Consider the following 26,559-nt stretch of genomic DNA (forward strand, 5'->3'; position numbering starts at 1 on the left):
ACAAAAAAAGCCACAACACAAATTATTTATTTCATATTTTGCCCAGGAATTTATATTTAAAACAAACCCAATAAAAATCATAAAATATAAACCATAAAAAAATATTTCTAAAATGAATTTCATTTAATTTTCTTTTCCCCCTTTTTTGCAGATTAAAACTCGCTTTCAAATGTTTATTCAAAAATTGTCTCATATTTATTTTGAATTGTTTTCCATTTGTTTTCTTGTTTCATTTATTTTGATGTTGCTTTTGTCTTTTGTTTTTGTTGTTTTTGTTTCACATTAAGGTGGTTCAATAGCTCCAAAATTGGTTACACTCAACCGAAAGAGAGAGCGTGAAAGTGAGAGAGAGGCGCTCGCTATGTCCATCGATATAAGGCTAAATATCTGACAAAATCGGCTCAAAATTGTAACTAAAATTCGCAGCTTGAGTTAAACTTATGCCCAAATATTTAAGCTAGTTTTTTCTTTCTTTCTTTGTTTTATATTTTAAGTTTTTGTGTTTTGGTTTTTTTTTGCTGAAATTCCATTTCAAATTTTTTGTGTCTTTGCTTTTCTTTTTATAGTAATTCTTTAGCTAAGGGAATGCTTTTTCCTATAAGCAGCTTTACCTTACGTACTGGTTTTCTGTGTTGTCTTTTGAGCTGGAGAATGTTTCTACTTAAAGTTAGTTGGGTGTGGGGGAAGAGCGGGGAATATGTGTAAGTGTTGATTGAATGTTGATATAATTTTTGGTTGAGCACAGGGGTTACACAGGTGAAAGGAGCAAAGGTTGAGTGAGTTATGTGTGGTAGGGGATCAAAGATTGCAGGATCACAGAGTGCAGGGTGATAGATGAGAGGAGCATCAACGACTAAAGCACGAAAGATACGTATAGCAGTGATTAAATTGTGTGTTTGGGTTCCTTAACCAACGACAAGTCTTTCATTAGATTGGTTCATAAACTTAAGCCAAAGTTTTTGTTTTGATTTCAGCGTTAATATCATAGAAAGATGATACATACGAGTGCTCAACAGGCAGAAGAAGTTGTAGTAGGAAATTACGCTATAATTGGGCCAAACATAACATTCGTCTTAAAGCATTTCCATTCAAGCAGTTCGCTCAGTAAAGTAAACGGAGATATAGATATGGGCAGATATACATAAATATAGAGTGTAATATATCGAGGCATTCTTTAGGGGGGTTTTTAGACGATTTCTTGGATGAGTGGAAAAAGTGTGTGAGTGATTTTTGGTTTGAAGCCGTTGAATGTTTTCTTTTTGGGTGTTTGATTTTCTTGTGGGTTGGATACACGATTATGATTTGGTTTCTATATATTATATATATATGTATGTGTGTGTATATATGGGATATATAATGGTATGTATAATGTATATATATAGAGATGCATGTATGTAAATATATATGGGATATTACAATCATATGTCTGTTCAGGATACGTTTCTATAATGCTTGCTTGTGGGTACGTCTGTCTGTCTGTCTGTATAATATATCTTTGATTTAGCAGTTTAGCAGAGGATTATAGGTTCTATACGAAGGTCATCTAATGGGCAGGAATTGAGTACAGTTGTTGTCTGGTGTGTTTTTGTTTTCGCTAAGAAGGTACAGTACTTTTTCTTTTTATTTTGTATACATCTTTCGATAGCTGCTATAGCGCTGAAGCTTTGAGGCCTGACGAAAATGCTCCATAGAAATCTTAAATAAAAGCTCAAAATTAAGGTTCAGGTTTCCCCTCGTTTTGGTTTTTTGTTTTTGGTCGCATTTTATAAAAATAAAAATTCATTTTTACGCTACTAAAAAATATTGCACAATCGAAATTCTAGAAAATATAACACGCGCTTATCAAATATCAATCGTATATCGTAAATGTATACATATAGAGCATATATCCATAATTGTGTGTATAATATATAGATCTTTGATAACCTAAGCATTAATGGGCTTCAAGTTGTGGGTTAACATTCAGACACATAAAATGTTATGAGATTTCTTTCTTTTCTTTATTTTTTTTGTGGTTTTTTGTTTGTTGTTTTATAAGGAATAAACATATCATATGTCTTAGATTTGCATTTGGTTTAGCTGCTGCTGCAGTTGTGACATTTGAGAGGAGAGTTGTGGCATTGTTTTGGGTGCTAGAAGGTGCAGACATTTTTGGGTTCAAGGGAAGACTTGGGGACTTGGGGAAGATGGTAAAAACGAGAGTGATTTTGAGAGTAGAGAAACGGAAGACTTGGAAAAGTTTGCTTGGGAAAATTAAGAGGAAATTAGATAACCAAGAGATTTATAATAGTTAAGAAGGTTTCAGGTAGAAACTAAACCACATAGAACTTGGGTTGTAAGTAACATTGGAAGTCAGAAGCTTTGAAACAAGAAGAAGGACGAAATATTTAAAGGTTTCTTATAGAATAGGAACAGACTTTTAAAGAACGCACTTTTAAGGCAACGCCTAATAAAGATTCTGACATAAAATATTTAAACAACGAATATGCAATGTAAAATGTTGGAAATATGAACAAAAATTTACACTCATTGGAAAAATGAACTAATAAATAATTTACAGATCGAAATTTCATGGGAAATACTATGATATTTCAAGGAATTACATGACATTATCATATTTCTAAACACAAAATTGCTTTAAATGTTGAAAATTCTTATAGTTAGTTACCCGCAAATGCCACAACTATCCCTCGCTCTCTCTACCACAAAGAGTTATTTGTTGTTCTTTTCTTTTACTGGATAATCTTATAGCTCCAAAGCAATACGAGTATTTCCTAGATTGTAGTCTGTGTCTGGTGTGTGTGTGTCTGTGTTTTAGATATATCGTACATGTAGTATCATCCTCAATCATTGCTCCTAAGTCCCAACTTAAGTCACATCTAGCACATTGCTTAGCCTTCTATTGTGTGTATCCTATATCTGGGATCCCATACACGAGTATACGGGTATACATTATGGATATGGATCGTAGAATATGAACGTAAAAGTAGCAAAAACACTAGACTAGAATACAGTTTGGTTTACTCTTTGGATACGTCGATTGCACCCACGTGGCATGCCGTTGCTTCACCTTCTCCTGCCTTGACTGCTGCTGCTCCTTTTCCTCCTGCAGCTTCTGCTCCTCCTCCTCCTCCACTGCCTTCTGCCTGCCCTTTTTCCGCTTTACTTATAAATTCGTTTCAGTTCTGTGCGGCGCCATGGCGCCTGTTTGGGCAGCCACTGCTCCACCGGGCGTGGCCATGCGCACTCTCTCCCCCACTCCTGGTCCCATCAGCCGTGTGTGCCGCACCAGACGCGCGCCACCCGGCATGGCTACAACATTGCCTCCTCCCTGGGTGGCACCATCGCCCCGCATGGACCACTCGTTCTGCTTCAGCAGGAACTGCTTCACATTGTACTCCATCTGGGCAATGTCCACGTGCTGTGTGGTCGTGTGCAGCTCCGCCTGCACGGATCGCGTCTTGTCCGTGTCATTGGGATAGTATTTATAGTTGAGTATATCACACGTGGGCTGTTCCGGGCACATCAGTGGCGCCGAGGAGCCAGAGGACAGCGAATCCCCGCCAGGAGGAGTGCCACTGGCCGCTGCTGCTGCCGCCGCTGCTGCTGCAGCTGTGGTGGTGTATGCCACTGGCAGACCCGATCTGGTGGTTCTCCTGTAGTATGTGGTGCAGAGCTCCGTCTTCTTGGCCATCGTCGGTGCACTGGCTGCCTCTGGCAGGGAATTGCTTGTGATGTCCGTCTTGGGGGAGAGGGAATCCTCCGTGGGGCCGTTGGTCAGCTGCTGGGGCGTTGTCTTGTAGCCCGAATCCATCGACAGCTTCTCTATCGAAATGGAATCCATGCGATCCAGCGTGGAGTACGAGGACTGCCGCTCGGTGCCCGCCGTGGAGTCACTTGGCAGCGGCGGCTGCTGCAGATTCCTTTGCTCCAATTGCTGCGTGTTGTGCTGCACCCACTCGGCCACGCGGCTCAGCTGCTGGCGCCGCAGCAGCACACTCTCCTGGTAGTCAATGGCATCGCTCATCGAGCTGGAGTTTGCCGAGTGCTTGGGCGAGTGCACGGCCACGCCACTGCTGACGCCTGCTGCGGCTGCTGCTGCTGCCTCTCCTGCTGCTGGCTGGCTGCTCTCCTCCTGTTCAGTCTCTTGCTGTGGCTCCACGAGTGGTTCTAGTACGGGCTGCAGCACCACATGCTCGTGTGGCGCCGCTGGGCCCTGCCATGCCTCCACCGCAGACGCTGCATTGCTGTCCTTGGACGTGATGATGTCCTTGCCATCGTTGAGTTCCTCATCGAGGAGTCGCTCGCGTCGCTTGTAGATCACGGGCTTGTACGCCTCAATGGACTCCAAGTTGTCCAGGAGAATGTTGCTCTGGCCATTCTGCTGGATGCGCATGGCGCACAGTCGAGGTCCACGATATTTGGGATTCTCCGCCTGCAAGGGAAGCAAGGAAAAGTTTTAGTTCGCTGCAAAATGTAAACAAGGAAGCCCCCGACAAACCTTGATAGTTTTTATAAGATTCCTATTGAATGTCTCAAACATTCTGGCACCCTCACAGCTGCTGGTCTTGTTGCTCCACAGGCTCTGCACGCTGCCCGAGTTGGTGGACTTCAAGTGGGCAGCAGCGGCGGCAGCGGGAGCCCCGCCTGCAGCTGCCACAGGAACTGTCTTCAGGGGCAGCGGCTCACACACATCCTCCAGCTTGCTGGCCTGCACCGGCGGCACCTGTGGCAGTGGCTGCTGTTCGGTTTCCAGGAGATTTCCCTGTGATATGCCCGACAGCAGCGGCTTGCTCGACTCATCCTCCAGCTCCTCCTGCGCTGCAGCGGCACTCGCGCCGCCCTCGAATTTCGTTAGCAACTGCAAGGCGGTGCCACCGCCATCCAGGAACCTGCGGTGATAGCCGTTCCTCAGCTGGCCCAGATTACTCGTCTCCAGCAGATACTTTTCCGCTGCATAGGCCCCAAGGTGAGTGGTCGGATACATCAACGTGGAGGCCGTCACGGCTGACGTACGCTCGCACAGTCGATGATGCCCCAGAATGGGATTCACCATCAGATCATCCTTCTTCGCTGGCACAAACAGTTTGTCCATGTCATTCAGATCCGAGACGGAGCTCTTTGTCTCGGAGATTACCGAATCACTGGACTTGACCAGCTTCATCAGATAGGGACTGTTCGTGCGCGAGGGAGAGTTCAGATTGCTGTGGCAGCGCAGGCACAGCTGGGTCAGCGGTTCATTGAGGGTCGACGCTCCTCCCTGCTGCAGCTGCAGCGACTGCTGATGGTGGGGCGTCTGGGTGGCCACCGTGTAGGAACGCGAGACATCGGCCAGCACCTGGAGATCCTGTTTGCTGCAGGCGCACGTGTCGCAGTGCTTCACCTCATTGGCCTTCAGTTCATCCTCCAGGAATTTGGCCATAATCGTGGGGGATATCATGTCGGAATTTGGATTGCTAATCGAATGACTTGTCGTGTGGTTTCCATTGCCACTCGAATTGTTGTTGAATTTGTGTGGATTATTGTTGGAATTATTGTTGCTAATATTATTGTTGTTCAGCGTGTCCTTTGTGGCATTGTTGTTGTTGTTTTGGTTGTTGCTATTGCCATTTGTGGTTGTTTGCTGTGGAGGATTGTTGCCATTGCCATTGGTTTCATCTGTGGGGGGGAAATTTTGAAAGGAAAATTAGTTGTTTTTCTTTGAGGGTGATTGGAAAATGTTTTACGATCCATTTGTAGAGCCACTTGAACTTTTGTTGGTGCTTTAAATCAACGAAAAAGGGTTAAAGAATGGAAATCATAATTGTTGGATTCTCCTGGAATCTCTTTTTGCACTTTTCGCTTGTGCCAGCCAGTTGGCATTTTTCCTATTCAAAACTTCTTCGCAATTTAGAAGTTTCATTTAATTGAAATTGTATTTCAATTCCAACCAAACTTTCTTGTAACCATAATTAAAATATTCATTTAATCACAAATAAATTATGAGTTTCGTGGGTAGCAGCCAAGTGCTAGCCTAATTTGTTCATCATTTTCGCTGTCAGAAAACATACTTTTCGCATAGCCCAAATATGCATAAACAAAAACTGCACACAAAATAAAACAATCAAAAATTTGCACAAAATTGTTGCTAGAAAAGTTGCGTTGCAATGAATGCAACAATTCAGGTTCTAACAATTCATATGTTTACATGGAAAAATATGTAAATATTTGTAGCAGTCGGGAAATAGAAGAGCGAAATTTTAGTTTGAGGGAACGATGCAGCAGATACTCTTTCAGAAGGTTAGTTTTTAGGGTGAATATATGATAGTTATAGAGAAATATGCTACAGCGTTCTTCGAGGTTAATTTTTATAGATTTTTTAGTCAAAAATGGAAGACAGAATTTTCAGAATTAAAAATAGCTTTGATTCGCTTAATACTTAGACTATTATCTGTCTGAAGTAGAAGGTCCCTAAGGGCTCCCTCAGGAGTTCTGCTTCTCTGCCTTCCAACTCTCTCTACAAAATCACAATACCCTTCCTATTCCACTCCTACCAACACATGGCGGAAAGTTATTTTATGGCAATTTGAAATGGAAATTGTGACAGCAACAAAAACAGTAATAACAAACAAACAAACACACACACACACACATAGACACAACACATGGAAAATTGAATGAAACTGCTGGCAATTAATGTAAATGAACAATAACCAAAAGGCATAATGAATGCCAATGCACACCACACACAGAGAGCACAATGATGTGGAAGGGATTCAATTATGATGCACAAATCAAATGAAGCAATCTCGCTCTCTCCCGCTCTCTCCCGCTCTCGCTCTCACTCTATCTCTTTTCTCTGTGGATGTATGCAGAAATACTTCTTATTTCTCAGCTGAACAATGCATGAATATCCTTCCATTTACATATGTGCGGAAAATGCATGGAATAACTCTTATTTCTGATGGCCACAAAATCTTTTTCATTTCTCAGGAATTTTCTTCGCTCTGAAAAATGTGCGTAAAATAAATCAAATCAAATAAAATCAACAGAAACAGAAATGTAAAATGTGTTAAGGGTAAAATCATAAGGTTCAAGGCATGGTCTACTAACACCTACCGAGTCCCCGCATCGAGTAGACCATCGCTGTGGGCGGAAAGGGGCAGGCAGCTGGCGGTGGTGAATCGGAGGCCGGAAGCACTTTGTAGGAAGCTGTGGTGGCCACGCCCACACCACTATTGCTGCACTCGGAATCGGAATGCGAATTGGTCTCCAGGCGCATATAGGCCGATACCTTGGCTTGAATATCAATGGGTAGCTGCAAATACAAATAAATATTTTATGCAAGGGTTGGGCTTACAGGAGTGTGGGGCAGACACTCACCGATGACACCTTTTGGGCCACAAAACTATCCGGTTTGCACTGCAGCAGCTGTATCGCCAGACTAATGTCAGCCTTGTAGCGTTCCTGTGGTGTGCCGGAAAAGAAAGAGAGAGAAAAAGCAAAGAACATGATAAGAGTGGGAAAGCATTGCGGAAGTTTTGTATCCATACATGTGTGTGTGTGTGTAGCATCTACATATGTATGTGTCCTCTTTTGTATGGTTTTAGTTTATATAGCTTCTTGCTTCTTTTGACACTTTTCGTATGCAAATGTCAAATATGTTTGCTGCTTGCTGTTCGTTTTGTTTTACTCGACTCCACTGCCCCCTGCAGCAGCAATAACAGCAGCTCCTTCTGCCTTCTGCCTGCTGCCTGCTGCCTTTTCCTGCTTTAACATTCCCTTGTTCCCAAGAACCCTTTTACACATTGTTAAGTAAACTTTTTCAAGGGGTATCTGTGGGGTGTGCATGGTGGAGATAATAATTTAAGCAAAGTTTTGCAGGGTTTACGCGTTTGTAGATAACTATTTTGAGTAAGTGTAAAGTAGAAGCTGGTAGACCTCAGTTTAAAGTATTATAAGTATATTTCAGTATCTTTTAAATCTCTAATTAAACTCTAAATCGACTGCAGTTAAATGATTCCTTGGAAAGAGCTCGTAAATAATTTATTTACATTTATTTTTTAACCATTCTTGTCTTCATGTTCATTCCAGGGCATCATTCAGTCGTTTCTCTCCACCCAAACCTCTTACATTCTTAGCTCGTTTGGCTGTTGTGCCTTTTGTGCATTTTGGTGTCAGCGACAGCCTCAGAAAAGTTCACTCCTGGTTTTGCTTTCGGGTGTTTTTTTTTTTGTGACACATTCTAGGAGTACCCCCTGCCACACCCCGCTCTACTAGGGGGTCTGCCTTTTAGGATGCCTTTTTAAATTTTCACAAATGCGATGCACTCGAACTTGTTAAACAAGCAACAAGAAAAGAGCCAAAAGGGAGAGAGAGGGAGAGACAGAGAGTGGCAGAGTGGCTTCCTCATCCTCTGGCAACGACAACTGCATTGGTGACCTAAAAACAACAACAAAAGCAACAGCAGCAACAGCAGAACCCAAGCAGAATAGAACGGGGTATTCCCCCATTGCTATAGATGCCAGCGCAGTAACGGTATTTTGCACCACGTTTACCAACACTTACACGCCACGGCGCCCTGCCATTTCTTTCTGTATTTTTTTCTACACATTTTTCCATTTTTTCCAGCTTTGGTTTGCACTTTGGTTCGGTTTCTCACGCTGCATTTTCACACTGCAGCAAGCAGCAGCGGTAACCAGGGGGAGTGAGAAGGGGGAAAGAAAATAGGAAATGGTAGCTCCGGGTGAGAGAGAGAGAGACAGACAGTGAGAAGAAACTGCAAAATGCCGCTGCTTGCATTTTATGTTCAGTTTTGTTCCCCGTAGTTTTTCTTTTGCCCCACTCGTTGGCATTTTTATTATTTTGTGTGTGCGCTGCCAGCAATTTTATAAATAGAAAAATGCATAAAAATTGCATGAAATAGAAATGAAATAAATTCCAAGAGACGCCACCTCTCGACGAGTACTCCTGATATCTATGAGGGGGCATGTGGCAGGCAGGCAGCTAAGTAGCTGGCTCTCAGGCATTGATTGAACTCGACAAAACTGGAAGTCAGTTTGATTGTCAGAGCTCGGTGGCAGAAAGTAATTTCTTTAAGCAGGATATACACAACACAAGTGCCAGGGAATTGTGTGTGCTTGCTGTTCAGGGGGAATTTCAATTTACGAATTGAATTGAATGGAAAGAAGAACTCTTTTGGGTGGCAGCTATAGCTTTTGGGATTAGTTCTCCTTGGGATATCTTGTTGGATTTGTATACTTTTGGCTCTTAATTGCATTTGTGGAGTGTCATTTTTTGTTGGGTGAAGTGTTATAAGTGGATAATCATAAGACAAGTGGCTAGTGCAAGAACTTTTCTCTCACAAACTCGAAGGAGTTTTCCTCAACAAGTAGCTGTCATTTTCCATTTGATTTAATCTGAATTCAAACCTCTGATAGCAGAATTCCTAAACTGCATGGGGAAGCCTCTAAAAGTCTTAAATTTTGTCGCAACATTTTAGATTCAAGTCATTGAAAACCCGCTCAAGAAAACCACTAAAATTCCCCATCCAATTTCAATGGAAAATACGATATTTGATGCAACTCCTGCTGGCGCATCATCTCGTGAACCCCTTTTATTTATATCCGTTTGAATAGTGTGCACTGGTACATGTCTGCATGTACCCTGGGGATCGTTTGTTTCCCTTTGATCCCATAACAGTTTCCACCATTTCGATTGACCCATTTCGACGGGCATTGCTCCATCTCCTTTGCTCCTCAATCCATTTTAGTGCGACAGCAGCTGCTGCTGCGGCAGCTGGTGCATGCTGCATGGTGCATGGTGGTGCACGCTGCACCCTTTTTTCACCCATTTTCTCGCCATTTTGCTGCCACTTCAAATTTCATTTGGCCTCAGCACGTTCGATATGGCAAATGCAAAATAAATTTCCTCCTCCGCTTCGGCACTCTTTAATGAAGTGAGTGCTCGTCGCTCCAAGGACCTCCTCCCCTTTTACTTTGATGGCCGGGCACTAAATTTAAAACGTGCTCACAGACCTGGCCCATCGATTTCGATTTCGAATGAGTTTTAATTAAAACAAGAGGCATGCTACCTCAATGCCATGCCACTCGAAGATGTTTTGTTGCGCCACATATTAAGCATTGCATTGCGTGATTGTGCGAGCAAGAAGGGAGGCAGGAAGGAAGGAAGCAACTAATAAAGATAATTGAATCATTAGCGCGTGTGCAGCGCACAATTTGTGTGCATTTAATTAGCAGGCATGGGCGGGGGAAAAATCTCTCTTCTGCCTGCTCTTCTGGTTCGTTTTGCTGCTGCCTTTGAACCGTGCATCAAACATCATCCATCCATGGGGCATTAATTACAAAATGGTGCCATAGGCAGTCCCGAGGACTCGCATGTGAAAAAGTCATTGCATACTTTGATGCTGCACGCAAGAGATAGGAGTGGGGCAGGGGAAAACTCCATATGTGCAAAGGAAAATGGTTGAAAAAACATTCATAGGCCCGCAAGTCTGATTGCCTTTACGGCTGTGAATGTGGTTGCGAGGGTTTTCCTCACTGCCTGGTGGGTTTTTTTCTGTTGGCGTGGCTTAGAGTTTGTCACGGCTTTTGTGCAATTTCACGCTTGTTTGCTGACCAGAGGACCAGAGTAGGAGCACAGGCTGGTAGGACCCACTGACCGCAAGCCAAAAACCAGAGACAAGGTAAGGAAAGAGAGAGTGCGGGGCACAGCTAAGGACGTACGGGGCTAACCGAGGTACTCTGTGTGCTGCTGCTGCTGCTGCTGCCATTTGCGGTCGCTTTTGATTTGCCAATAAAACGCGTTGACATCCACTGGACCGACCACTGGCCACTGGGGTTTATGCGGTGCGACAAATTTATGAATAACAAAAACACAAACAGAAAGGATGAGGATGAGGCTGGGTGGGAGCGTGTCATAATGAATAATAAATTTGTGGTTCGCTTAAGCCAAGCAATTAAAAATGAGAGAGAGAGAAAGAGAGAGCAACTGCAGTTAAGCGTAGCAATTAGTGCAAAATATATGACTGAAATTTCGGGGGATTATAAAATAAATGAATCATAAAAAACGAACATGAAAGGTGCAATAAAATAAAGGGGCTGCCAGCTGCAACAGGAACTTAAAATATCGTAAAAGATGTTGAAATAATTTACAATTTCCACATATTTGGGTACATGCATTTCTTGGTCACTTTTTTCTTTCCAGTTATTCATAGTTTACACAAGTTCACAGCTCCATTTTGATACTCGTTTGATGTTAAATAATAATTTAAATGAGTTGGCAGCTCAGTTTATACAATCTTTCAGCGGTATTTATGCGTAAACTTTCTTTCATTTCTTTTGGATTAGCAATATCTGAGTACACTTCATATAAAAAGAGTGTCAGAGCAGCTCTGCCCACTCATAGCACTCCCTTTGCATATCGTACTATCCATACATCTAATTCAAGCCACTGGCTTTTCCCCTAAATAATCCTTCAGCTGTCAATTTAAATGATTACCTTATGTGCCCCTGATGCTTTTGTTATGCATAGCCCGCATAAACATTTATCTTTATCCTCTCGGGGGAGCAAACACACACATTGATGTTTTATGGCAAGTTGGCAGCACTCTGGTGCACTGCATTTGGGACTGCCAACCGTATTCGTGTGCCTGCCTGTAGCTGGCGATGCATGTGCACAAATATTATGGTTAATTATGTGGCACAGTTACCCACTGTGGTGCTCCCCCAACACACTATAAAATGCCACCACATGTGCCACCCAGTCACCCAGTCAGTAATTTCCTCTGCCAATTAACATTTTTTCTGCGCATTTCTGTTGATTTGAAAAGGGTTTGTGGTTGCGTGTGCCTTAAAGGTCGACCAACCGCAAAATCAAAACCACAAATGCAAAATCCCCCAACTAAATTATGATAAAATTAATTTTCACAAATGACAACAACAAGCAGAGAGGGAGGAAGAAGGAAGTTTCTACGTAGCAGCAGAAAGGTCACCATCAGGCAGAGATTGCAGCTGTAGAATTGCATAGTAAATTAAGTTAGAAGGAAAAGGGTAGAGCAGAGAGGAGTGCCGTGCCTTGCCTGGCTGTTCCTGGAATCTAATTAGTTGCTCCAAAGCCTTGCCAACGCATAGCCCCCACCCACACACAGATGGGTTGACATCAGGAGACAGGCATTTGAGTTAAGTGAATCTGCATGTCATTCATGTCGGGACATTTAGTGCAGCAGCAGCAGCAGGAGCAGCAGGAACAGCAGAATGATGATGATGATGCCCCACCAGCAGACAGGCAGGAAGGCAGGGAGACGGACAGGATGCTGTTTCTGTTGAGGCATACACCATGATTTTGATGCTGATGAGAACTCTACTGATATACCAGCTAAAGAGGATTCTAATGATACTCCCACTAAATGCTAAATGCGAATAATACTTCCATCTTAATGCTGCAGATGAGAATGTTGTTCCTTGGGGCTCAAATGCTGGCATTTGGATGATGTTTCGGCGACAGCTGCCCTGGCCCTGGCCCCCCAATTAGTTTGAGCTTCGTTGCATTCCTGACATTCGGATTTATGTGCAATTAATCTGCAGCAGTCTGAAGTGGAATATCAAGGCAGAAATCCAAGAGGTTGAGCTGCTGCGAGCGCACCTGCTCAGCTGCAAATCCAAGCCAAAAAGCAAAGGAAAAAGAGTGAAAGAAATTTTGGCATGCAGAAAATGCTGAGTGCTGTCAACATTTTCCCTCATAAATACAGAGATAGAGATACATATGGGAGAATACGAGGGAACGGCACACATAATGCATGGAATGGACCCAAAAATTAGCATAAGCGTAAACATTGCCAAGTGTGGGAGGAGAGTCGAGGGTTCGGGGTTTACTCTTCCTGCCAAGTCAAACATTTTGGCACTGCATTAAATACACAAAATTTGCACAATGCCCAGAGAGAGACACTCGCTTCGTGGGTGTTGGGTTAAGCATTAGCCCAATGCCAAAAGCAAAAGCAAAAAACAAATAAAATTTCCCAACAAAAAAAAAACAGGCAAAAAGGAAGCCACTGATGAGGCGGTTGGCACTCTATGTTGCATGATGCTCGGCTCTGGGTTGGGGTGTAAGCTGCTCGCTTGTGCGTGGCAAATTTGTAGAATTTACATTTTTATGGCACCCAGAGATATGTACGAGGATTATGCAACACATGGCTGGCATCAAGGGTTAAGGCCAAGGGTTAAGGGTTAATGAAGGCTTAAAGGACTGACGAGGCAAAAGTAAATGCTTCTGGTTCAGGGTTATCTATTGGCTAAGTGGTGCTGTAAATGCTCAAGATAAGGGTTATCTAAGGCTTAGAAAATGTATTCTTTATTAAGGTTTAAGGCAGATGTGAGACATAAATTAGGATTTAACAGAGGTTAAGATAGTGACAGGCCCTTTATAGAGAGAAATACTAGGAAAGGTGGCAGAAAAATGCCAGAAAAATACCCATAAATATATATTAAATATAAAAAATCCTCGATATTTTAATAAAATATAAATCCAAATACTTTCCCCATATCAAATCTACAAAAATATATCCCAAATGCCTGCTCTACCACATCCATGTAAAGATTATTGCTGTAATTAGTGGGAAATACTCTCCCACAATCCGTAAGCTATAAATATCCATAGCGAAACTTTCTAGAACTGCAACTATTTCGATTCCAAAGACTATCTATCAGCATTTTAGTGCCACCCCCAAATAAGTTTCCAAATCATTTCACTACCAATCCAAAGAAACTTTTCACATTCCGACCGACAATGTTAATATACCTTGCTATCCCCCGATACCATGCCAGACATGCCTCTGTCTCGATTTACCCTCCATCAAGAGAGAGCGAGAGGGAGAGGGAGAGTGGAAAGCGCATCATTTATTCATCACGCACACACAGTCTGCATGAAATGACAGAAAGACATGGCCATACATTATTGTATGCCACCCCAATAGTCGCCACCTCCGCCCCAACTATATCCACAAGCCATATCCTTATCCAAACACAGACACACATTCATGGGTGTGTGGGTCAATCATGGAAATGGTCATAAATATATATGTATACTGTATGTATGCACATATATTTGGTGTTTTGTGTTTTATGTCTTATGTCTCTCCTGCTGCTTGCTGCTGCTTCGATTTGAAAGGTCCTCAAACCCCAACGACTTGCCTCTAAAGTGCGAAAGTTTTTTGACTTTTTGGCTCCAACAAAGTCACCCTGGAAAAATAAAAAAAAAGATAAAGCTCTATCTCTATATCCTTCCGTTTGTGTGCGTTCTTTATCTGCGTTTAGACATCTTTATCTGGGCGCTTGACCGCAGCAAAAACTTTATTTGGGCAGCTGCCTCTCTGTCTGTCTCTCTCTTTAGGCATTTTGTTTTCAACAATTGTCTGGGAAATTGATTAAATCAGTATTTACTTTTATGTTATGTTTGCGTTTTCATTTGTAAAACATTTCAATTTGATTTTCTGGTGTGAAATTTCTTTAGATTTTTAGTAGTTGATTGGATTAGAAATGACTGTAAGTTACTTTTACTTCAAGTGCATCAAAGAAATATTGTTTCTGGAGCTCCTTCTTCTTGTTTCTTTCCTTAGAAATCGTTTAAGCTCAAGCTTTCATTTAAACAACATTTAAACTTCTTTTAATCAAGTTTTTTGCCTTGCAAAACAGAAATTTCTTTAGCTTTTCAGTGCCGTTTTCTTGTGGCTTTCCTTTTATTTTCTTTGTGGATTTTCTTCACATTTTTTTGCGTACGAAATGCAGATGTAATTATTTTTAATGAGCGACTGCAAAATTACACATCAAACGAGTGGCGAAAGAGGGGCAACGAAATGGGGCAAGGGAATGCCATATGCCATATTCCACATACACAAATTTACATCTTGTATGGGTCGAGTAAATGGGTCGAAGTGTCTATGGCAGGCACAAAGATGGAAACTGGAGAGAAAAAAGGAAAACCTCAGGTGCGGCAGAGATGGAAATTTCACCGTCTAAAATGTGGAAACTCATCATGAGACCCGTAGGGCATCAAATCTTTCAATCTCTAAACCAAATATTGTAACATCATCAACCAAATGACTTCATTACGGGCAGTGGGGTCTCAAAATGAGAGTAAAGCCAAAGGAAAAAGACAAAAACTTATTTCAGGTCAAGAAAAACACACACAAACACACACACACATGCCTGATGTGAGCCTTAATTTGAGGCTTGTGTTTTAATTAAAAAGGACAATATATTTGCATGACAGTCAGGCTGAAAGAAAGCAGACGAACACACCAGCTGACAGCTGCGGCCCATAAAGCAGCAGCAGCAGCAGCAGCCAAGGGCAACAGCGGCAGGCAGCAGGACGGACTCACAGGATTCACACAAACAAAAGAAACGACATTGAGGTGGTGGCAGGGGGTAATAATAGCCAGCCATGACTGGGTTATGGCCAAGAAAACAGTTTGGAGCGAACAGTTTGACTGCGAAATTAGATGGCAATTTTCTTGATTAGTTTCTTGGGGCTTCATTTAAATGAAAGTTCTTAATTTAAATTAAAGTTTTTGGCATCCAAAAGAAAAGAAACATACTCCCAGAGATACAATCATCAACCCACAACCAATATACCCCAATCAATACCCTCTGCTGCCAACAAAAGACGGAATCACGTCACAAATTTAATTGACGGATCGATAAAAAACAGATTTTTCATAAAAATGCGTTTTCATCAAAATAAAAAAAATAAAAATAAAGGGAAAAAAGTGAAAAAAAATCCAAAATAAAGGGAAAAACTGTGTAAAAAAAAGGAATGGAAAAATTGTGTTGATAAAAAGCAAAAATAAATGGAAAAAATGTACGAAAAAAAAACAAAAATAAGGTGGAAAAGAGTGGAAAAATCCAGATAAAATAAAATCAAAAGGAAAGAGCGCCAGACGGGCCAGAAAATGAAATGAAACCAAAGGAAAGGCCGTCGACATTGCGTAAGCGAAACGTGCAAAATGTACAAGCGAGACGGGTGGAAGTGAAGGAGTGAAAGAGAGAGAGAGAGGGGTAGAGCTGGAGAAGTGCAAAGGAGAGGGAAGAAAGCATATCACGATGAATCACGCCAGGCAGTTGGCGCCAAATGTCAAAAAAACAACAAAAAACAATGCAATCTCATGCCACAGAAACGGAAAACAGCAACAGAATTATGATTTACAATTTGAGCAGGAAGAGCGAGGGAAAGAAAGGGATATACAGGAATAAAGAGAGTGAAGGAGGAGGAAGAATGAGGCAGTCGCTGTAATTACAATTGTGAAGGAGTATGGCATGGGGATTAAGTATCCGCATTGTTATATTTCCACTCATTTGTGCACATGTAAATGACTGCCAGAGTGAGAGAGAGAGTGCCAAAAGGGTGCCAGAAAGAGACAGCAGCAGAGTCAAACAGAGAGAGCAAAAAGGGTGCCCAAGCAAGCGACAGCTATCGCTCGAATATGTGATTTGTTGGTCCCCATTTTCGTCACTCCCTGTACGCCCTTGCTGACAAGAAAGTTGCACAGGAAAAGGAAATTTATTTGCGTGTCGCGGGAGCTACAAAAACACACAAAAAAACATGTTAGGAAGGCTGGCTTTAGAGGTCGCAGCTTTGGATACCCTTCTCGGAGATTAATTAGTACAGAATGCAGATAGAAGAGGAAAATGTAGAAGTTTCAGTAGGGGGAATACGAAAACTCACCCTCTCTCTCTTTAGTTTCTATTAAATCACACTTTCTATCCCTCTCGCATGTTACAAATATCGGCTCTAAGTAGTCAAACTCTCCGAAAGGGCATTGTGAAACGCGTGAAACCCGTGAAAATGCGAAGCTTGGAAAACAATAAACGAATTTTCGCCGGGGTAGACCCACCGAAAGGTGGGTATTTCCTAGAGTAACAAATGTAGAGAAAGCGCTGGGAAAAGAGAGAGAAAGGGATAGGAAAACAGGGGGAACAGAGAAGCGTTGGGCGAGAGAGGGGAAGACAGTCCGTGCTTCTGGATGGAGTAGAAATACTAAACAGTTGCAATTAGTGTAGAGTGTGGCTGTGGTAATGCCGAGGCAAGAGAGAGCCTGGCTAAAAGGATTGTAGTATGTCCTGTGGCGAAATTGATGGATATGTGGGAGTGTGTGCTTGTGTGCGTATGTTAGAGGGTTTCAGGAAGTTGTGGAAGCTCCTCAGTGTGGGTGGGTCATAAATCAAATGAAAAGGTAGATCGAACTAATGAATAGTGGGGTTGAGTAGGAGCAGGACCAGAGCTGGATAACAATGCTGCATAAAGCAGCAACAGCATCGAGAACTCCTGCAAGACTTTAATACTTTCCATGATATGTGATTCCTCTTTTGGCCCATTTATATCCTTTTAAATCTTCTGCAGCAGTCCCATTCTCGACTTATAAAAGATTACCAACCAAAAAAGAAACCATAAATGCGATACATAAAACGCTTTTTGGATGACTGCCTTTGCATTTCTCTTCCTCTCTGACTTCCTTTTGCTCTATTTATTTAATATTTATTTCAATTTTATTTATTTATTGCACACACACACACACGGGCAGAGAGTGCGAGCCAAAGAGGGAAAATTCTAAGCCAAAACAAGAAACGACGCACCAAAAAAAGCAGAAAAAAATACCAAAACCCCGCACATTGTTGTATTTTGGTTTGAAAAACTTGTGCCACCCGCAAAACATTTTTTGGGGAAAACCCGGAGGAAAAGTGGTGGCTTGATGGCATAGCAAATGGGTGGTGGACTGTTAGATTGTTAGGGGAAGTACCACCCCAGCCCAGAACACCCCAAAAGGTGTTTCAAATGTGTTGCAAAGTGCTTAAAGTGCCCGGACAAACTATTTGCTCAGAAATTTTCGCTGCTTCTGCTGTTGTTTTCCAACAGCCAAACATACGAACACACAAAAAGATCGAAGAAAAGTTTTTTTGTTGCTTGAGCCGGAGTGATAATGTGCACAAAGTAGAGGCAACCGAGAGTACAACACCGTCGTACAACAAGTTGCAAAGCTTTTACACTAAACAACAAAGTTAAGCTGATATTTGTTCCCTGTCAGCCAGGGAACCTCCCAACCCTCTCCCTTGCGGATGGGGCAAGTTTTATGGCGCTGCAACAAAAGCAGCCGCTGGTGCGCTGCTGCTGCTTCTTGGGATCCTGGGAAATGTTTTACGGTACGCACGTGCAATGCGGCGTATGCGCAATGTGAATCCTTACTGTCCTTTACGGATTGCAAATGCATAAAAGATAAGTAGGTTAAAAGAAGGATGCAAACGAATGAAGTGATTTAAACACAAAGAGGATTAAAACGAAGTACAGAATAAAGGAAAGAAATGAAGCTCTAGCGAATAAGAATAACGAGAACGAAATATAACGAATAGGAATAAGAAGAAACGAGCTAGAGAGCGAGAGCCTGCTATAGCCAATTGAAATACCGAGAAAACCAAATGGAATAACGTGAATTAATTACTTGCATAACGAATAATCATTGTCAAAGAAAAGGAGAAAGAAAAGGCAGAACGAAGAGAAAATCCAAACGATTAAAATCTCGGCTCAGGAACAAAAGAAAAAAGTATCAAAAGAAAAAATCCCAGCCTTGTGACAGAAGGCAAAGTGTTGAGGAAATTAAATTAATTTGCATTATCCAGCAGAGTGTAAATTTTGCTCAAGGCTTTTACATTCACAGAACATTGACTCTGCACCGCCACAGGATGCCACAGGATGTGGCACTTTAACCCGCTTGGACACACACACACACACACATTACACTCCACTTCAGTCCACTTCAGAGATCCGTAGAGAGGCCATCAAGATTGATTTATGTAAATGATTGCCACACTTTGCGCCACATAATAAATAACCACGAAGCCCGTAGCCAGAAAGGAAACTAATCAGAAAACTAAAAGACAACAAAAGTGATAAAAACCAGAAGCAGGAACACGGAAAAAAAGAGAAGCAGCCGCAGCCAAAGGAAACTTCAACGTAATGCAGCACTTGGCTTTTGCCCCTCCTGAAAGACTGATAGACTGACGGCATGACAGACTGACGTTGAAAATTTTTGCATGCCACTTAAGCCATTCGCTTACCCATAGAACAAAAGGAAATAACGATGGAGATGAACCAGAGACAGATACAGACACACACAGAGGGATAGGAATAGAAGCAGGAGCACCAGAAGGAGCACCAGCAGGAGCATCAGGAGACACAATGATATATGGTTGATTTGCGTGTCTTCTTGGCACAAGAGGAAGTTTCCTTTTACAGTCCGCTAAGGGCAATTCAATATGCATACATCACAAGCAAAGACAAGAGTAGTTGCTCCCAGACCGACCCCGACCCCACAGACCCCTTCAGTCCGATGGTTTCACCATTCAAAGTTGTTACATGGCAAATAAACGCTGTAGTAGAACGCATCGAGTCTGACAAATGGCGGAGTTCAAGACCCTTAGGCGGGAATTGTAATGGGAATGTGTAGGTACTCTGATCTGCCTAAAGAACTCTCGCTTTAAATGTAACTTTAGCTGGATTTTAGATAGCTGGATGAGATATCAATGGCAAAAGGGATCTTAGCTAGTCTCAAGGCTCAGCAATTGGGCAAAACAGGAATCGATTGAAGTTACACGAAGTTTTCGCTCGTTAAAGTGCCTCGTTCATGGATGTTTTGTTTCCCTTTCTGTGTCGCTTACTACCTTAAATCTGCTTACCTCTTCTTCCTTTACTTTAAATCCCACCCAACTACTCCCACCTTTGCTTCCACTCCAACCTCTGTGTGCCTCAATCCTCTTGCTCTTTTCCTGCTCTATTTTTTTTGTGCACTACTAAAACAAGTGTAATCGTAGTTTAATCTGGCATTCGGTATTCCAGTTCAGAGAACAATTCAGCCACTCGAATCAGTTAATTTTTTTGGAGTAGAGAGAAGAGAACATAACCACTCCATCGGACAAGGGCCATGCAGCTAACACAAGTTGACACTTGGCTTCAATGGAAGTTTTGTTCGTTCGAGAGCGGCGGGGATGGGGAAAGTTAGCAAATTAAAAACGCTGCCAACTAATGGTCCGAATGCACCCAAAACTCATTCGAGCACATGGGGGCATTGCCGCTCTCAGCAGCTCTCAGCCAACTCTCAGCACTCTGGCACCCTTAACTTTAATGGTTGTGCAGAGCGGAAAACTTTGAAATGAAAATTGCATAACTCCCAAGCTGCTCATAAGACCACCCTCCCGACTTCCACTCGGACCCATGTGCAGTCCACAATGCAAGGGCGCGGGGAATCACTCTGAAAAGTGGGCACTCGCATCCACTTGACGCATATGAAAGTTGCATGTGGGGCGCTCGCATGGGCTGCTCATATTTCTAGGGATATAGCATCGGGATATATGTATGAACATACATTTTACATATGTTCTGTTGTGATGTATACATTTGTATTTACAGCTTTTTGATTTTTTTGGGGCATTTTGTTTGGCTAACAGATTTTCTATTTTGAAATTTGTTCGCTGGCCATTCGTTGAGTTTGCATTGTAAAAATCATGTCTACCATATAGAAATATTCATTTGAGAGGCTTAGTGGGATTTATGGGATACGTGAAGGGCCTCCAAAGTGGGCTTCAAATGTTAGAATGAGTTTTAAAAATGTTACGAGTAGTTTCGGAATATTTAAGAGGAGTTTTAGAATATTTACGAGTAGCTTTAATGGTTTGAAAAAATACCGGGTTATATCAGAGAATTTGTAAAGCATTTTTTTAGCTTCTAAAATGTATAGAAAATGATTTTATAGTCCCTTTAATGCTAACGAATTCCCAGTTTCAGCCCGATTGAACATTAAATAGTTACCAATAACATTTCCCCGTTCTCTATCAAGACCTGCTCTACAATTCCCTGTGCCAGTCTGCAGCATATTGCTCTCTAATAATACCCCATGTTATGATTACCTTTCTCTGGCTAAACATTCCTCCTCCTTTCTCAACTCATCTCAAGCGCAAGACTCTGAAAATTGGCCACATTTATGTAAAGTGTGCTTGAACATTTCCTCTCTACCTGCCACATTAATTTATCTTTCATAGCACTTGAGCATTTTCCTGCTTTTGGCATGCAAAACGCTTCACCCAGTCCCAGACCCAGTCCACGCTACTCCACCGCCCACTTTTCATTCAAAATCGGAGCCACTTGAGTCTTAAATTGCTTTCAAAACTAAAGCACACGTGCAGCTGGTTCTGGTCCCTTTTTGGAGTCCTGCCCCCGACTAAATATAGATGTTGTGGGTGGTAAAAAATTGTATTTCCAGCAACTAAAAATAAATGAGAGAGCCAGAGAGTTACGCAGTTACAGAGTTGCAGGAGTTGAGCCCCAGCTATCGTGATTGATTTGACCGAATTAAGGCTAATTGCATGAAAAATATGAGGTGCACGATGGGGTTGAAGCTCAATTAAGGCTACAATATGCATACATATGTTTGTACGAATACACTCTGCAACTTTAGTAGATGTAGACGGCGCCACAATCATGGACACGGACACGGACACGGCTACTGTGGACATGTACTCCGACACGGACACTCAACCCTGGCCTCGCTCTGGAACTTGGATGTTGGCGCCAACATTTTGCGTTTGGCGCAGACATTAAAATGCTTAAAATATCGATCTGTTACAAAAGGGACCCAAAAATACATACATATACAATGTATAAGGCCAAAACGAGGCGCAAGCCAGCAACAGTCTGCCACTTAAATGGCCAGCAAGAGCATGAAAGAAAGAGAGAGAGAGCGCACAGAAGGTGCTCTGTGTAGCAAGTAATTTGGGGGATGTTGCAAGATTTGGTTAGCTTTTTTTGGGCATGTATTTTTATAGTCAGCATCTAATATTTCAGCAATTAGGTAGGTAAAGTGGGGAAAAAGATATTTAAGTAGAAGATTTGTGGTTGGAATTTTGTGATTTATTTATGGCCGAGTGAATTGGGTTTCACATAAAAAAGGTTCTATGGATAGAATAATTAGAGCACTAGGAACAGGATAGATAGGTTGTAAGGCTTTACGGTGGTAATGTAAGCTCTCGCTGGAAGTTTTTTCATTTTATTTTTCATCTTCTAAGCTCGATTTGTTTTTCTTTTATCTGAATTTCTATCTATTAATCCTTCCACGCATAATCCTACTATTTATTCAGCTACTTTCCATCTGCATATCCATCAATCTACTTATCCTCCCCACACCTTTTGAGGGCTTCTCTCTCTCACGAATATATCTCCCGTTTCTTTTGCCTGAATAGACATTTATTGCCCCAAAAGTTTGCCCCAGACCACATCCCCGCATATCCCTATCCCATATCTGGCTGGTGTATCCGTTGCCTTGGCTATTTAGTGTGTGTCTATGGCTTCCGTTTTGCTCCCTCTCTCTCCCTCTCTCTCTCTCCATTTCTCTTCATTTTGCAATTTTTTTCAACTTTGTGCTTGCACCTGTGTGTGTGTAATTTCTGTGTGGACCGCTTAAGGGGCCTTTTTTTAGCATTTAGGTTTTTATTTTGGACACCCAAAAAAGTGTGGTAGATGGCGGGGAAAGAGCAAAGGGACTCCTATGATGGGCTTGGGTTCTGATTTTTGCTCGCACTGTTATTGCCTGTAATATGAAACAATCTTTTTTCCTGTGCCCGCGACTGTTTCAACTTTCCGTTTGAGTTTTGCTTCCTTTTGTTTCTTTTCGTTTCGTTTTGTGTGTGTTTGGGGTTTATTCTCGTTTCTACGTGCATTTTGGCCGCATATTTTCCGGTTGCGTTGCCGTTGCCCGCCTGTCATTGCTTTGGTTCATTTCACATGCACCGCCGGTAACCGAACCGCACCGCACCCCCGATCCTCTCTCTTTCCCCTCATTTTCCATTGTTTGTGCAAGGGAAAATTAAAAAGAACGAGCACGCAAACCATAGTCGAAAATGTGTGTTGGCGGGCAGAATGAAGTCTCCCTTCGTCTGTCGGGCAAGGAATGGAATTCAAATTGTTTCAGTCCGTTTTTGTTGTTCAACATTGCACGCGTTCCGTGCCCAAGAGATAGCGTTATAGTTATGGGATTTACGCGGGGGATTTATAGAATGCCAATGGCCCACCCTCAACCCTTCTCCCGATGCACGATGATTGAATGCCGGATTTTCGCCACATCCCTTGCATTTTTATTTTTGCTATACGTTTCCAGGGATCAAATGGGTTTCGAAAGCAGAGAAATTACAGACACATACATGCTGCGGCTTATGGAAATTTAAATTGCAATTTTTATCAAAATAATTAATGGATGGCGGATACGTGATAGGGGAAATAGGTATAAAATAAAATCAATAAAGCGAGTAAATAAAGTGGGGAATAAATGATTGATAAATGGATCACAATTTAAGGAGAAATTTTTAGTGATTTTAAATCCGGGAAACATTTTTGTACTCTTAAATCCGATTTACCTGTAGCCAAAGTAACAAAACTCCCAACCTAAAACCATTCCTAAGCATTCCGGAAGCAACAATTAACTTGCTCTTTGTCAAATAATCCCTAATTTTCTACTCTGCCTCTCCCTCTTTTGCCCCGCAGGACACACTTTAACCATTTGATAATTTAATTATTCTGGAATTTGGTATTATTTGATTCCAGCTTATTGTCGGTTAAATCAGAGAGCAGACTGAACAGCCAGCTTGTGTTTCTGGAGGCCAAAAAGCAATTCCATCAGTGGCCGAAAGGTCTCTTAGCCTCCACCATTGGGGCAGGTCCTGCCCCACCAGCCGAGTGGCTGCTCAGCTTCTTGAGAGGCACACACAAAGCCACAGAGCCGCAGAGCCACAGCGCCACCCAGTCATCCCACGTAAGCCGCTGAGCACTGGCTGAGTGCTTAGGGGGCATGCCACATTAGGCAAATATGTAAATAACTTTTAAGGAATTAAGCCCACGCACACAGGGAAGTAGAGAAAAGAGAGTCTGAGCGTAGAGATGCTCCAAGGGAGATAAATAGACACGCATAGACGTTTTCTTGGAAGGATCCCGTAGTTTCCTGCTTATCCGCTTATGAACAAGGCCTACAATGCAATCACTTATACGGCATGTTGCACCACCGTGTTGGCCTGTGTCCTGCATCCTGTGCCCTGTGTCTGTGTCTGTGTCTGTTCCGACTACAAAATGGAACATGCAACAGGGGGAAAGGCTAAACGGAAATGAATATGCCATGGCAATGCACGGACAGAAAATACACACAAGAGAGGATGAAACTGTGGGAACTAAAAGCGGAATAGTTCCTTGGGGATACGCTCATTCCCTCTTTTACCTCTCTCATATTTCTCTCAGTGTTTGCCTGGTGGAAAACATTAATTACACACACGTTCGCCATGGGGTCTCGAGTAGCGGATGAGAGCAGCACTGAAGCAGACAGGTGTAGAGCAGCAGCACGGGAGGACACCCGAACAGGACGAGGACATGGCAGTACAGGAGTGGAACATAAGGCAGACCAGAAGGCAAGCCGCAAACGCGTCATTACCAAACGGGGACTTTCCTTGTTTTACAGGCGGATTGCCAGCGGTGGGATGCCAGAAGGTAGAGGAAAGAATTGAGCGGCTGCCAGTGGGCAGAATATGCCATAGGAAGGAGTGTGGGAGTGCGGGAATGATGTATGTATGGAGGGGGGCAAATTGGGAATCATTTCATTGCTTGCCACGTAAACTGTGTGTGTGTGCCCCGTCGTGGCGGCTCTTCACTGCATTTTATCTGCTCCAATTGCAGCGCAGCACAGACAGCGGGGGAGGCAGAGGCAGAGGACGAGACCGATCCAGAGAGCCCAGAGCCGTGAGCATATTTACTGTTACTTCGCCATTTAATGCAAGTGGGAATTACAAAAGGAGGGCGTGGCAGAGCGACGACTGTTGCTGTTGTTTTGTGCCGTTTTGTTTGTCTGCCGCCTGGAAGGCGATTTTAAATATTCGAACCCAAACGGCGACAGCGTGGAAGGAAGGGGGGGAGGGATAAAGAGAGATGAAAGGGTGGCAGGGAGGAAGACAGAGAGTGTGTGTGTGCAGAGAGAAAGCAGAATGAAACGAAAGCTTAAACGGAAACAACTGTAATATGCAGCGGGCGAATACCCTTTGATCAGAAAGAGGGAGAGACAAAGGGTATGCAGATGCGATCCATGAGGAACATAAACAAACATTTATTTGGGATGAATAATATTAATTTTTGTAGGCCTACAATTTCAAGATATTCCTATATTATGTTCTTACATAACCCATTGAAATTTGATCATAATCTGCTGCATTTTCCCATAGACAACACACAAAAGTTGCAACTTCAAGGGTATCGAACACTTCGGCAGCCTAAGATATCATTACCTTTCCGAATTGCCTTTTTTCCTGCTGCTGTTTCGCCTCTTCCTTCATTCTCTTATGCAGCGCCTGCTGTTCGAAATTCCTACTCATCCTCTTCTGCAATGCCGCCTGCTGATGCTCTTCCACCTTTTTCATCATTCTTCTGCCCGATGATTGCTCCGCCACCTCCTCTGTCGACATCATCTGTGCACTGCCTGCCATTCCCACTCTTCTTCCATCATTGTCACCGCCTGCTCGCTCCTGTTTCGGTTAGAATGGTAAACAATAATAGCAGACAACAATGAAGGACGATGGCCCAGAGGAGGATTACAGGACACTCACACACGGCGGGGTAGACAGAGAAAGAATGTTAGAGTGGGAGAGAAAGAAGAGGAAAATCTAAAAGCTGAAGCAGCGGACGAGTATGCGACTAAGTGTTTTGCAACGGAAATGCCGAGCTATCATGCAAAAAGCCACTGTCAGATTAACGAACCATGGCCAAAACAGATACGAAGAGAGCGCAGAGAAGGGAGGCAGAGAACGAGAGAGCGGAAGAGCGAATGGGACTGAGGGAGAAGCAACGTAGTGGCTACGCCAGAAGGTAAATGGCATCAGGAGAGATCCGCCAGTCAGCGCACGTGACGCTGCGACAGTCCATGACCAAGTGCTGATTTTTTATCAGAGCACAGAATGGGGCAGAAACAGAGAGACGAAAAACCAGAGAACAACAACAAAAAATATGGGGAAAAAAAGTGCACAAAAACTGGCAAAAAAGGTTATTGACATTGTTGTTGTGCCTCCTCCGCCAGCTGTCACTTTGTTTTTCTGCCATTCAAAGCAGACTTTTCGTGGCAAGTATTGGTCAAAGAAAGGACAATACATAAATACAAAAATAGGTTAAAATGTGTAACAAAATAAGAATTAAGCTTACAAAATGTTTAACAAAATGTTAAACTTTTAACGAAAACTGGCAAACAATTATTAGACACTTGGCTGCCGCCAATTTTAACTAAAAACTTAAGCAGATATTAAATGGAAGCCCTAAATATCTGTAAGCACCTCAAGTATATCATACAACAGAGACTACCCCACCCTTCACAGCTTCCCCTGCCACTTGTCTATACCCGAAAACCCTTCAAGAACACACACACTCGCCCCGAAACCGCTTGAAAAGTATTGCATACTTGGAGGCGCCTCCTTCAGAAAATACTTGCAACAAAATGCTGCACAGTGA

The 26,559-nt window shown here is 42.7% G+C and overlaps 1 protein-coding gene across 2 annotated transcripts in view; it reads right to left on the reverse strand.

The window, feature by feature from the left end:
* Window positions 1-1,936: 1,936 nt before the first annotated feature.
* The window catches only part of LOC117893684, a 39,644-nt gene continuing 15,021 nt past the window's right edge, over window positions 1,937-26,559 (reverse strand). Inside the window, exons 3-6 of one of the 2 annotated variants that reach the window (XM_034800374.1) lie at window positions 7,363-7,446; window positions 7,099-7,297; window positions 4,502-5,658; window positions 1,937-4,435 (exon numbers count right to left, since the gene is read on the reverse strand). In XM_034800374.1, coding sequence (XP_034656265.1) covers window positions 3,167-4,435; window positions 4,502-5,658; window positions 7,099-7,297; window positions 7,363-7,446 — 2,709 coding nt within the window. In that variant the 3' untranslated portion in view covers window positions 1,937-3,166. Of the gene's footprint in view, window positions 4,436-4,501; window positions 5,659-7,092; window positions 7,298-7,362; window positions 7,447-26,559 lie in introns of both variants that reach the window. The other variant, XM_034800373.1, reaches the window with a different exon arrangement.

Source organism: Drosophila subobscura, chromosome J (assembly GCF_008121235.1).
Source record: "Drosophila subobscura isolate 14011-0131.10 chromosome J, UCBerk_Dsub_1.0, whole genome shotgun sequence".
Lineage (NCBI taxonomy): Eukaryota > Metazoa > Arthropoda > Insecta > Diptera > Drosophilidae > Drosophila > Drosophila subobscura.